Source organism: Girardinichthys multiradiatus, chromosome 24 (genome assembly GCF_021462225.1).
Source record: "Girardinichthys multiradiatus isolate DD_20200921_A chromosome 24, DD_fGirMul_XY1, whole genome shotgun sequence".
Lineage (NCBI taxonomy): Eukaryota > Metazoa > Chordata > Actinopteri > Cyprinodontiformes > Goodeidae > Girardinichthys > Girardinichthys multiradiatus.
Window position 1 is genome coordinate 21,711,685 of NC_061816.1, and position 14,527 is coordinate 21,726,211.

The following is a 14,527-nucleotide window of genomic DNA, read 5'->3' on the forward strand; positions in this document are numbered from 1 at the left end:
GTGGAGCGCCATCTCTCTCAGCGAAAAAACAAGACTTGTCATTGTTAGAGGCAATCCATGAGCTATGCGGAGATGTAGAGAGGAGATTCTGCAATCAGTGGAAATCCCATATCTCCAGTCTTAAGACCAAACTTTATAACCTAAAATGTCAACACTCGGTCCTGAAAAGCAAGGAGACTATCTCCAGAATATGGGAGTGGTTAAAGAATGAGATGGCATCCCATAGCAATGTGTGACCTAGATGGTGACCAGCATGAGAAGGAAGTGCCAGGCTGCTGAAGTATTGTACAATTATCCCACGCATTACTGAGGCCCCCTTTGTCAAATTAATGAATTTTTAAGTTGTCAATGTTTCTTTAACCTTTAAAGATCTAATATCATAACCTGAACCAAAGAACAGTCAATAGCAGAATAAGCTGTTTACCATTGGCATTTTATTACACATGTGCCACCATTTAAAGGGGAATAAACAGGTTTTTAAAAGATCGAAGAATTTTCCCAATGAAGTATTGTTACAACAAAGAAATAATTGAACAAAGAGACATTTCTTTACTCTTTCTGCTTAGTTTATATGGCATTATATATTGAACATTTCTGCTGTGAAAAATCCCCATGCCTCATGTCAGTTTTTCCTTTATTAGGGGACCAAGAAGAAAGCAACTACATGTTTAACTGGAAAGGAGAACCTCCCACTGGTCTCCGATCTTGCTGAACATGCAAAAGAGGAGTGAAGGGGTTGCAAGAAGTGGAGCGAGAGAAGGGAAGGTGGGGGGATTAGAGCCAAGGTGGATGAGAGTCTGGGAAGAAATGGTGAGATGAGCGTCAGTAGGAGAGAAGTGCAGCAGAAGTGGATTAAGGCAGGGGAAGCTGCAGATATGCCGGCAGAGAAAGGAGAAGACGGACGAGAGGGGGTGGTAATAATTAGGCCAGTCACATAATGGCAAGGAAGCCACAATGCACCAGCTGCGTCCAGCTCTGACGATGTCACCTGGATCAGTCACATCCCATCTGGTTGAATCCAGAAACACTGACCGGCACAGCTTGAGTGCTTTCGACACCAATGCCGGCTTAATTCCTTGAATGTGACCATAAAAGGGACACAATCAATGCATCAACTGCTTTTAAAAGCCATTCAAGATTAAGACCAGTGCTTGTTCAAAGAAGGTGGTTTTATTAGCACCACGGGATGTTGAAATTCCAAAAATTAAAAAATCTATATTGGCACAGTTTATCCAGACAAACAAGTCAAAGGTTCATTCAAAGGTTCATTTGCTGCAACTTCAGGGGAAATTGACATAAAAAGCCGAACACGACACAACAAATCAAAAGATAAAACAGATCCCACAACATCTGCTCGGTTCAAGGACCTTCTATCAGCCAGAAGCCACAGTGAGGAGCACTTAATTAGCAGGACTCAGAGATGTTAGAAAGGTGTGAAATGAAGGGGCAGGGGGTTCAACCACTGAGGAGGTGATGAATTCTAGGCGATAAAAGATTCATCTGCAGTGTGCACTTCTAATATTGCAAAAAAAACCTTTTGGATTGTTGTGTTAAAATTTTTTTATTTAGGTGTTATGCCACATCAGTTTAGAATCGTTAAACAACTGATGCACTGTATGCAAACAAAAACTTGCAAAAGTAGGGACGATAGAATATTTAAGTCGATAAAATTAATGACTAATGAACAGTTTATTGGACTACCATTTTGGTAAGCCGCTATTTGTTTTTCAAATGCACTACTAAATCTAACCACAAGGTTAAGCTAAAAGACAAAGGCCTTCCAGAAAAGTCAATGTGGTCTTGAAAGACGGGGGTGCTCTGTTTATTTGATTACCTAGCATACTTGCATGTTCTCTTCAAATTATGCATAAACAATGGCGCTAAAACACTGGAATGTTGGCCCATTTGATCAAACCTAAAAGGTTTTCAAATACATTTAGATGTTGGTGTTTTCTTTGGCATCATTTCACCATTTACTTTTCAACTATATTTGCATGTTGTTTAAGCTGAAGGAGATGCAATAATTCACACAGTGCTGTGGACAAGCCTTTTCCCCCTTACAAGTTACTGGTTTGCATCTTTGTACAAGGTTTTGCATCTTTTTCAGATCTAAATGTTTCAGATCATAATAACCTGAGGAAATTCAAAAAGGAGTTTATAAACTAAGATTATATTAATTCAAAGAAAACAAAAACTATTTAAAACAAATTTGGGTTTATGTGAAAAAAACAATATCCTTATTGTTACTCAACAATGCACTGTCTGACCATGCTTTTTAAGTTTAATTTAGCTAATCACACCTAGGCTTGTTTAATGTCAGTCCCATAGAATTGCTTAAACATAACATGTCTGACAACATGAAATAGGCTAAAGAAGTTCTAAATTCAAAAGATTCCCTGGAAAGGATTACAAAGCCAGAGACCTTTGAGATTCCAGCATATCTAAAGCACTGCAACTTGACTCAGTTAAGGTGAGCGTACATAAATCAAACAATAACGACACCGAAACTGCTCCTTACCCACGGTGGTAGGGGTAGTGTGATGGTCAGGGCTTGCTTTGCTACTTCAGGCTCTGGGAAACTTGTATTACATGATGGAACCATTATTTCTGCTCTCTAGTAGAGAATCCTGGAGGAGAATGTCAACCACCAATTCATGACCTTAAACTCAAGCACACTTGAGTGGTGCAGCACGACAATGATCCGAACCACAGCAGTACCTCTGAAAGGCTTAAAAAATACATAAAGGTTTTTGTAGGGCCTTATTTAGTCGAAGAGGGCAATATTTTAAAATTAAATAAATGCAAGTACATTTCAAAGTGTCACTTTGCTTGAAATACTAATACCTAGTATAACTTCAGTTTTGTTTGGTCTCAGCAATTAGTCTAGTTCCCTTCCATGCATCTGTTGTCCCCATCCCATGCAATACCTTACTTCCCTGAGCAGCAGGTTTGGGCCATTCCAGCTTTGGCCAATGAAATTCCCAGGAGGCAGGAATGTCTGTGTGTGTTGCCTAGCAATGTCGGCAAGGAGGAGGGGAGCATCTGTACATGTGTGTGAGAGTGTGTGGAAGGATATAGGATGGTGGGTGGGTGGTGAAACATGAGGAGGCAGCAGTCAGCGCAGCTGGCTGGATCTGGCAACGGCATGCCGCCATGGCACCGGCCAATTACTGAGCGCGCTGGCAGAGTGCAGAGGTAGTTGCTTGGTGGTGATAGTGGTGGAGGAGGAGGAGGAAAGAGGCGGGAGCTGAGAGACCAAAGCCTGCAGCAGTACATAGCCACTCAGATACCGACTCCTCCAACGATACACTGCTCAGGTTGCCTGGAAACAAACCCCCACCACCACCACAGTTCTCATCTTCCTTAAGAAACCCTTATACAAACTCACTTTCACCATCACAGTTACACTCCCTTAGACTGTGGAGGCTACTTTATAATATATAATCTGACTGACAGTTTAATCTAATCCAGAAGATTAGCCTGAAGTCAGAAATATAATCAGATTATATTACTGTTAATTTTGGATTACTGTCCATGAAAACACTGAATGAAGATGATGAAGTTAAATGGATTATTTAAGGAAAGTGTTAATTTGTGCATCAATAAAAAGAACTCCATCTGTTTTACTGCTGCTTTTTATTCATTCTAGAAACAACATATGTGCAATCTGCTTCCAAACCACATTTCTCATGTGTAATCTGATAACTGGGTGTTTCCCTGAGTCACTGTAATCCCATTATGTGTAATCTGTTACTTCCGAATGCTCTTGTGCGCAAATACGGGTCGCAGTGCACACGCGAGGCTCTCCCCAGCCTCTCAGGTGCCAGCACTGGAAGTTAATTACATTCCCTCCATTAGCCGGAGACAAGCCAGGGCATCCGGGTCTCTGAGGTCATTACAGACGCTCTTGGAGAGCGCTTTATTGGCTGGAATGGCACTGCAGGCTCTGGGATGAGTGAGAGGTAAGACAAACAGGTTGAGGTGGAAAAAAACATTTTTTGTCACATTCGTTGTATTTTAAACAGGATTGTCCTTTGTGTCTAATTGATCAATGCAAGGTAACGCATATTTGTGAAATGGAAGGATGAAGTTGCATGATATGGCATAAATTTGTATTAAGCCCAACTTTCACTGCAATTTCCACCACCTTTGTACTGTGCATCTAGAGACTGTTGAGTTTTTGCCCATTCTTCTATGCAAAGTTTTCATTTTTATTTATGTCTGGACTTTGATAGGACCATTATAACACATGACAAAGCTTTTAACTAAACCAATCAATTGTAGCTCTGATTGTATGCAAAGGGTTGTTGTCCTGCTGGAAAGTGAAACTGTGCCTGGATTTCATGATGAATTTGTGGTATTACATCCGCTGACCCTTGTGATGACCTGCTCTACCTCCCTAGAGCACCTCAAGAGCTGTTCTATGTTTCCCTACTCTGTTTTCTTAATGCATACTTATGAAGAATAATTCATTTTCTGGACATTGTGGGAATCCCATTAATAAAAAGCAGGTTCTTTAAGGAAACAAAGCTAATTTATTTGCTGTTATTCAACATTACCTCATCAAAATATGGAGTGTAAAGAGCTGAGTGTCAGAATACGAGCAGGAGGAAGATGATTAAAAGCAGACTAGCAGTGTATAAAAAAAAGAACCATTTTAAGGAGGAAAAAACGGAGGACAAGCAGAGGTAATGACAAAGAAGGCAGAATAACCCAGCAGTCTTCGTTTTTTCACCCCTGCTCAAAATCTAATTGTACCATTCCTTATCTGCCATAAGCCTATTCACAAAAAAAGCTCTACAGGGCACTGTCATTTCCACTCAGCTCGTCTAATTCCAGATTAAATCGTAGCCTTTTTCCCCCGTTTGGTAATTTATGGAAATAACAACTAAGAAAAAGAGGATTTGAGTAATGACATCTTTAAACTTGTCAGGATAATGGCTCAGTGAATGAGGTAGCCCATGGCACTGTTGTAGGCTCCCAAAGAGGGTCTCTGTTCTGTACCTCCCCTATTCCTGTCTTCTTTGTTTGAATAAAACACAATTTATGATTTCCTAAACATTCATCTGATTAACATAACACCAAAAGGACAAGCTGTGCTTTTTTCTTTGCTTGTACATGCTAAGCTAAAGTTGACATATGATCCAAAGCTTCAGTAAAGGGTTATTTAACTTATCTCAAAGAAATCTGGAAGCATGAAATCATCTATAGTTCAAAATGCAAAATTAGCCCAAACCATATTGAATGGTGACCAGGATGGTGTGGAGGATTACTCTTTGAACTCAAAGAAGACCATAAAGTTCCATTTTAGTCTCATCTGATAAAAGCACCTTCCTAAAAATGTTTGCTTCATACCCTACCTGGGTGGTCCTTAACTCTAAAGAGGCTTTCTTTTTGTCGCATTTGAAGAGAACCGGACTGATAGCTGTCTAATCAACAGATTTTCCCACCTGAGCAGTGGATCTCTGGAGCTTCTCCTGAGTTTCTATGGACTTGACGAGCTGTTTAAATCTTTAATCTTGCATTTTTTTTATTTAAACCATTTCTAAAATATTTTTAAGACATAGTCTCATTCTTGAAAAACAAATAACAATTTGTGTGTATTATGCTCAACAGAAAAAAAAAGCAAACACTCAAAACACCCTTTGATCTGCGATCTGTTTGACTATATTAAGACTTGGCTTCCATCTTTCTTGTTTGCATGGGTTTGTCACTGGACAGCAGTATAATCAGTCTCCCCATCGTTGCCCCAGTTGGCATGAGGGGTAATCCCAGCAGCTGCAGACGTGCCACACTGGGAGGAATCAATGATGGCACGTCTGTGGCCTTTTGCTGCAGTCAAGCTGATGCTTGCACACTACTGAGGGTGTGATCACACGTGCATCATGGTTCTATTATCCCCAGCATGCAGAGGTTGACAAGTTTATTCTTTTGGGTGTTTTTTTTTTTTTTTTCAAATTCACACCCATATAAATAGAAGCGCACACATGTGACGTCTTGCCGGGGGACCCTTGGTGATCGATCGGCAGAGTAGTGGATCAGTTTAGATGGCAGGGAGCAAAGAAATCTAATTTGAGCAGCTATAAGTGTATTTAGTGTGATGGACGTTGGTTTCTGTATCCCTCTGGTTGAAAGAACCAGCAATACGTATTAAATGTCAATAATCATCCAATTATACGCCCTGTACGTCTTCCTAAAAGGAGGTTTGAGACCGGAGATGCTAATTTCACTTATTTCTAATAGAATCTGATATACACAGTTATCACCTCAGCAACCAGATCTAAAGTAAAAAGTCTCAGGAACTCAAATTAGGAAATATCCTGCTAATTAATACCAGTAACCTTGATAGTTATCCTTCTGGTTCATTGTAACACATTCTCTTGGTTCTTAAAAAAGATCCCATCATCGGACGTTCTCCAACCAACAAAGGAGAAACTATAGCCACGACTTACAGAACGAACGGAGGACAGGTGCTGGGATAACGCTGGGAAATGCCGGCCTATCCGGGTCAATCCATCCATCACTGTGCAGTTACTCAGTCGGAGGACAGATTCCTGACAGAGGTCTGAGTGGTTCCGGATTGAGATGGAAGAGCAGGAGAGTTATAGCTTTTTATCCCTCCCCCCTCCTACTTGTGTGAGAGGAACCTTGACAAGGAGGACCTGCCCCAGTATGGCGTAGAGATTTACTTAGAGGGCAATTAATGGAGAAGGTTCTGTGAAGGTTCTGCGAAAGTTATTATCTTTCATTGCATTTTTTTACAGTGCAAATAGCTTGTTTTTTTGTTACATAGAGGATCTGCAACAGTTATTGACATTGTTGCTTAGAAAAAAAGAGGAAAACTGATCATTAAAAAAAAGTATCAGTTATTTCTGGGCACATTCATAAAATAGAAAAAAAAATACAAACATTTTAAAAAATCCTAGATGCCACATTTATTGGCACTCTAATACTTCCTTTTAAATCATATTTTTCTTAGCAACTCTTAATAATTAGAAAGACAGGAAAATATGGAATTAAAGTATGGGAGTTATGCATTTATCACTAATAGTGAGACATTAAATAGAAGAAAATAGGCAATTGCCTAAATGTGGCCATATCTACGAAGGTCAATACTCAAAAAGCTTATAACAACTGGAATTGTGACGATGCTGTACGACAATCCTAGTGTTTCTTCCCACCATGTTTTGTGAGCACAAGGGTGAGATTTTTTTTTTTTTTTGGGGGGGGGGGGTCAACTAGTTTCCGTAGCAACAACTAAATGCTTTAAAAAAACATTAAGTAGCTTACAACTGCAAGGGTAACACGGCTAAAAGAAAACAAACAAATCACATCAAAAAAATCATTGAAAAGACTTTTAGAGCTCACAAGATACAAAATCAATAAACGCAGAACATGAAGAAAAGCAGAAGTAAATCCACTTACAAAATAAATAAACACAAAACAGCCACAATGAACCTAAATCCAGATGCATATAGATGAGATCATTCTACAAATTGCAAACCCCTTACAACAATGATGCCCAAGGGCTGAAAACATGGACTGAACATAAAGTCAACTATTCCTTGATAAACAAAATTCTCCTTTGCTTGCAAGCCTTGAAAACAAACGGATCATTAAAAAATAAAGAGACGAGTAAAGAACCACAAACATCACAAAGCTTTCTCTCACCTGTATGTGTCCTCTGGTGGGCTTTTAGGTGGGAGCTCTTGGTGTACACCTTTCTGCAGCCATTGAACTGGCAGCGGTGGATCCTCTTCTTGTTCTCTGGTAGCTCTCCGACCCCGATCAGGCATGCTGACCCTTCCTCTTCGTCCTTCACCTGGACTGGAAGTGTGTGGCCAACCACTAGTCGGGCTGCGCTGAGCCCAACCTTCCTGGCCACGAGCTTTAAGGTGAGGGTCCCATCTGCGGAGGCTGTCAGCGTCTGGCTGGGTTTAACGAGGTGCCGGCCCAGCTCCGGAGAAGACGGGGGAGTTAGAGAGGTAACAGCACTCAGCTGGGCCTGGTGGACCCCTTCCGTTCCTTCTGAATTTTCCAGCCCCTGCCCTTTGGGTTTGAGGTCTTTTGTTGCAGTTACGTTTTGTCTCATTGGACACAGGGTCACTGGAGGTGAGCTTGGAGGTTCAGGGAGGCTTGGCAGGCCGGGAAACAGGGCCTCTGAAAGGTCTTCCTCACCATCCTCTTTCATGTAGGCCGGAGTAAGGAGGCCGTCCAGGTCCTGGTCAAAAAGCTCTGAGAGACGCTTGGGCTCTGTCTGCAGATAACGTTCCAACTCCAGGCAGGTCTGGACAGAGAAAAAAAAAATAAATTACTTTCAGATTAGGCAAGTTTCAAGCATGTCTATATTTAGTATTACATCCCACTTAGCCATTTTAACAGCCATCAGATCATCTGTTATGCTTCAACATAAAAAAAAGAACTTGCTCTGCTGCTCAACACAGCTTTCACACGCACAGAGAGCCACTATGACAGCTATGATTACCTGAAAACTCAAGCAAGATGGCTGATAAAACACTGATTGATTGCAACTGCTGCAGAGAAGATTGAGGAGCAGGGGAATAAGTCCTAAACTGTGCAAAACTCCCACCGAGCAACATTTTATGGAGCTTTGACGAACCAGCTTCCCTAGGGCAAAGACAGGGAGATTTATTCAGCTGTAGTTATGGTCCGCTTCATCCCTATTACTCCAAACAACTCTCCCTATGGAAAGAAAAGACTTGCATCCCCTATTCCTGTTAACTGACATCATGAGAAGTCTATTACCTTACAACAAGATGGCAGAACACTAAGCAGTGTGGGCCTGGTGCAGGAGCAAGAAGCTCCATGTCCAAGGATGAAGCTATTATGTTTGAACGGAAAAGGCGGCAGTTTGATCCCAGGGATGGTTGTGTTTCACTTGTACCTGGTAACCCATTCTGACAGCTGAGATGGAGGCTAGCGGCTCCGCTGGGTGCGTGCAACTCGCCTCTTCATTTGTGTGTAAATAGGCACTGACAGACAAGAGTAGCTGGTCCCATTATCAGGAATAGGGCTGCACAGACTGAACACATCAGAGACGTTTAGGATCCGACTCCGAACTACTCTCCTTCCTTGTTTGCACCTTCTAAAAATAGGAGGAGTGTCTGTTGCTAAGGGAGCGCGGTTTCTCCTCCAAGCTATTTCTTTCTAGGAACAAAATAGGGATTCAAATTAAAAAGCAGTTCAGGACAAATCTGCACTGAGAAGTGAAGATAATGCGCTGTCTCTCCTACCTACACTCTACGCCTACATCTTTCTTCTTTTCTGCACCGAATAGTCTTTGTTGGTTCAAGACAATGAAGTGCTAATAAAATAAGAGGGATTTTTCCTCCTTTATACCTATTTTGAGAGTTAAATTAAGTATTGGTGGTGTGGAAACATGACAAGTAGGGTAATATACTGGCACTTCAGCTTTTAAAGGCATAGTAGAAAAGGAATGCCCTGTTTGCAACATTATGTGAAATATCTTTCAACCCTTCTTGTCACTTCTTCTCCAACTAAACCCAGATCGACTTTCTGAATTTCGCCTTTTCTTCTGTCGTCCTTCTTCCTTGTTGTCTCCTTCTCTACCTTAGAAAAGGACTAATTATCTTCTAAAACCAGCAAGTCAAAGGGAACTTTGTTCAGCAAAATGCTGAGGACTGTAAACCGACCTGTGTGTGTTAAGGTAGTTCAAGAAAACAGAAAAGAGGATAGAAGGAGATAAGCAAGAGACAGTATGGAACGGCAGTGAAGGAAAAGGAAGAGTGATGGAAGGACAAGGTGAGGTAGGTAGGGAGAGGGAAAGGGAGAGTCAGGGAAGGTCTTAACTTCATTTTCACTGTGGGGGGCAAATCTGTTTTGGAACCGTGACATTTGCCGTAACGGGATCCTGTCAGCGGGCAATCCACGGGCCTCATGTTTGTGCACGCTAAATGTTAGGTTGCGGCCCACAGTGATGGGCTAGGATGTCATGTGTAACACAGCGTGCCTACGTTCAGCCATGCACTGTACTTATAACCCAGCGTGCATGCAGAATGAGGGAGGCTGTCAAGGTAAAAAGGATAAAAAAGATTCTAGGTGAGTAGGTGGCAAGTATGACAATCTTATCATGCACCATTTTCTTCCTTCTGTCTTTTCTGTCTTTCTCCCCATCACTCCTTCAAACCCCTTCCTCCCTTCCTTAGCCCCCTCTCCCCCAGGTGGTGGCATTAACATTGTTGGAGAGAAGGTCATGCAGCTGATCAACAGTTCATGTGCGCCCGGTGAGCAGTGATGAGCGTACTGTATTTTACTGTATGCGGCCGCAATTCTGCAAGTCTGACTATGTATGCCTATAATTTGGCAAGTGCGAGTGAATGTGTGAGTAATTACCACACTCAATGTGCAATTATGGAGCTCTTGTCTGCATGTTTGTGTGAACACCTACGCGCATGCATAAACATGTCTTCTCGCTGGTGTCATGGCATCAAGTGGGCAACCTGCATCTGTGTGTAGGCAAATAATTACGTGCCAAAAGTGTGGCACAATAGCTAAGGTAAAGGAATGTTCGTGGATTAAGTCCATTTTGGGCAAACGCCGATCTGGAGAGCCTGAAGCAGTTGGCTCTGCAGAAAGCCAAGGTCCATTTCCTAAAGGGCTTTCGGGATGAGTCCTTTATGGCAGCCAAGATAAGCTGAGACAAATCCAGTGGCTGATCCAACAGCCTCGTCTACTCCTGCAAAGAGAAGGCGATCTCAATTGTGGGGTAGGAATGATGAATAATTTATCTCAGAATATTGACGAGCATGACAGCACCAGCTCATGTCAAAACCCCTGGATTTAGCTCTCAACTGGAGAGCACTGTATGATTTTGATCTCTTTAAATGTTGAGAAAGATATTCTTTAGTGGAAAATACCAGCTTGAACAGTTGTTAGGAGGTTTTTGCAGAGCACTGAAAGCATTGAGGACCTAATTTATGCAGGGGAAGTCTTCTCAAGCTGACAGATAAGCACCCCCTTTAACTCATATCATACCTGTGAATAAGTAAAGTAACATTCATAATTAAATCCCCAAAATATTCAAGCATACACTTAAAAATATGTTGTTGAAGCAGTTTTCTTCTTGAAATTTTGTGGCATGAGTAGCCTTTATTTACAATCGCTCCATGGGAAAGTAGGCAGAGAAAAAAAGAACCAGAATGAGCTAAATAGTTCCTGGATGGATGGCAAAGCCCTGACTTCTGCACCAATAAGCCACGTGGTGCCCCTGGAAGTACCATAATCCTTCCTCCACAAGACTTTTTACTTTACAGTGCAGTCAGGCAGGTTCATTTCTCGTGGTAACTGCTAAAATCCAGACTGATATACAGTATTTGATTGCCAGACAGAAGCAGTTTACATGTCTAGCTGCTTCAGTTTATACCTGATTTATATGATTTTAATGATTGATTATGAAAAAGGAATTTGCTCACCCCATATAGTGCATACATACTATGGGAATGTATTGATCAATACCTGGAGAAAATATGGAAAACAATGACTAAAGTTGTTAATATCTCCAAAATTGATTAAAACAAAAAAATGGAAACTGGTAAGGGAGTCTGCCAAAACACAGACAGCAAGACTGAAGGAGCTGCAGAAAATCCCCCCAGCTGCTACTGAGAGCAGCCGGCACGGCTTCTTTTTCGCGGTCCACCATGCGACCAAACAAGGCTACTACCTTCGCTACTCAACTAATGGCCCTTCAGACATTCCTCAGTCCTGTTCATCAGAACTGTTCATGTAAGAGGTAGTGTCTGGGCAAATAAAATTAGTTTAGAAAGTAACAATCATTACAAGTCATTATAAGTAACAATCACCATGAAACAATCATTTCATGGTGTTTTGCTTTTGTTTGTGTAGGTAAAAGGCTACCTAGTGAGCTAATGTAAACAGGCCTCTAAGCCTTGAGGCTAGTCTATTTGTTCTGTGTTGTGTTTTAAAGACAAACTTTGTTTCAAAAGAAATGTTTTTTAAACACTGATTCTCCAGTAATGTGAGTTTGCTCCATTTTATCTGTGTTTTACCTTACTCTCCTTATCTTCTAAGAAAAGGTAAGAATGTCGTGTAAATCATGCCAAATGTTTTCTCTGCCAGCAGCTAACAAGCTAGTAGCTTTTTAAAGCTAATTTTTAAATTCCTTGAGATTTAAACCTTTGTTCTTCATTTTGCTTGGTAGTTCCAATTGAATAGTTCTAGTTAAAGAGTTTGTTAATTGAAATACTTTTGTTTGAAATACAATTGTTTTTGTTAATAAATCCTTATATTTTAAGTCGTGAATTTATTCCATATGTCTGCCATTTGCTGTTTTGAGAATGTCAGTGCTCGAATCACTCTTTCATCTATTATTCTAATAAAACTGCCAGACTGAGCTTGTATTCACATGAAAATACTTGACAGACCAAAAGTTATTTAATTAAATATTAAATAACTTAAGCATGTTATTGCACAACACCAGTATCCCCGTATTCAGGACAAATCTTCTTTTGAGCATGACATTTACCTAACAGCATATTGTATTACATAGAAACTTTAACCATTACTTTTGTTTCCTAAGCATTTTTATACCTGGGTCGTCAGCTGCATAAACCTGAAATGGCTAAATGAAATTCAATGGTTATTTAATTCCAACTGTTTGCCATCATGCAGTTTTGACTGTGGTGTCTTAAAATGTCACTGATAAAGAAGCTGAAGCGAGAAAAATTCAATTGTGTTGGGTGCATCAAATCCACGTTGACCTTTACAACCATCACCAGTAAGTTTTTCCGGTTATGTCAGGTAACGCCTCGTGTAATTGGGTAAGCAGTGAAAGGTTACAACTAAATTAGGTCAAGGGTGATAACGACTAGTTAACGGGTTCATCAGTGAGGCATTAAAACTAACTGAAAGGATCAGGATAGTTCATCCACCTGACATTGTATGGTTAATTCCTGGTTTTTTTTAAGTTTCAAGAACTGCAAAAAGAGACACAGTAGGGGACACGAAAAGCTGAATTGGGGTAATTTTACAGTTTCTATTTTGTTATTTGACCAAAGAGTTAACATTGTGGAGACTCAAAGAAGAAAGAAAGAAAGAAAGAAAGAAAGAACATGGAAGGAAGGAAGTACACAACAATAAAAAAGAAAAGGACATAATTAAAGAAGGACACAAGGAAGATAGAAAAGCACACAATGAAGAAAGGATACAAGAAAGGAAAAAAGAAAGGAACTTGTGTCCTTTTTCTTTCAAGGAAGGAAATAAGTAAACAACAGAAGGGAGGAATAAATAAGAAGAAAAGAAAGGAAGGGCACAGAGAAGGAAGGAAGGACACAAGCAAGAAGGGAATGAAGGAAGAACACAACATTTAGACAATGGGACAGGGAATGAAGTCTTAAAATTCCATGTTTTCATACTCATATTTTCTTTTTCCATACTTATTCAGACCTGGTTATTCAAACTTTTCGAGACTGCGTAGGAACCCTGTGCCATGATCATTTTTCTTTAACTCCTGTCAGCAAAGGAATGCATACTTCCAAGGAACTGGAGCACAGCTATTAGAATAAATAACCCTGTTTTGCTTGGTGGGTTGCATGCACTATATGTGGTATCTAAACTCCTACTCATAAATAAACACTACCAAAAGCTGAAAAAGAGGGTTTCTTTTAGTTGATTTCATATCTTGTAATTTGGGTTATCTTCAATCCAGAAAAATTCATACATAAATAATAATAAAATGCAAGAAAGTACCTGGCATATAAAAAAATTAAAAATTTAGATTATGTTATATAAAAGCAGACAATGACTCAAACATCCGGAACGCACTTCAGGCTTTGAAAACAGCAAATGTGACAAATATTTATTATTATTAATGTCTGTGCAGCAAGCCTGATCCACTTACTTCAACTCATTCAATTTGAATCTCTTCACCTCTCCTGCTCCTTTTGCCATCTTATCCTCTCCTCCCCTCCTCCAACGGGCCCTTGTTCTGGCAGTTGATCCTCTCTCCCCATCTCCTCCCTTTATATTTGGCCCACGCCGAACCGCCTGCCATCACCATCAAAGCTCATGCTGTCTCCCAACTGTTAGCACCCTACCACGTCGCTAATAAAAAGCCAAGGTTATAAATATGAACAGAGGAGCATGCATATGCCCTAAAAGGAGGGCCCAAAACACCACTAAACAGATAAATGTAATGGGGAGGATACGGCTCATTAATTTTAGGATGATCGTGTTTGGTTTTTACAGATGCCATGATGGAGACAAGGTGCCATGAATAATATTCGGCACTCATGGTAGCAGGGTTGAAAAGGGCAACATTTTTAAGAGGCCCCTGAGCTGGAAGTGGTGATGCAGCACTATTGTTAAACATGTGGAGGCTGGGGATAGGATGCTGTCACATGTTTTAAAAGACTTATGATTCCCAGTAATACCTTTTTTGTGGGGCTGTATAATTTCAGGTCAAACTGTACATTTCTGTTTGCCTGCTCAGCTTAATGGTTTATGTAAAATACAACATATTTATTCATAT

General features: G+C 40.6%; 1 protein-coding gene across 1 annotated transcript in view; it reads right to left on the minus strand.

Annotated features, from left to right (window-relative positions):
- Positions 1–14,527, minus strand: part of klf7a (Kruppel-like factor 7a) — a 46,154-nt gene that overhangs the window by 8,445 nt on the left and 23,182 nt on the right. The window contains exon 2 of the mRNA XM_047354895.1: positions 7,672–8,287. Coding sequence (XP_047210851.1) covers positions 7,672–8,287 — 616 coding nt within the window. The remainder of the gene's footprint in view (positions 1–7,671; positions 8,288–14,527) is intronic.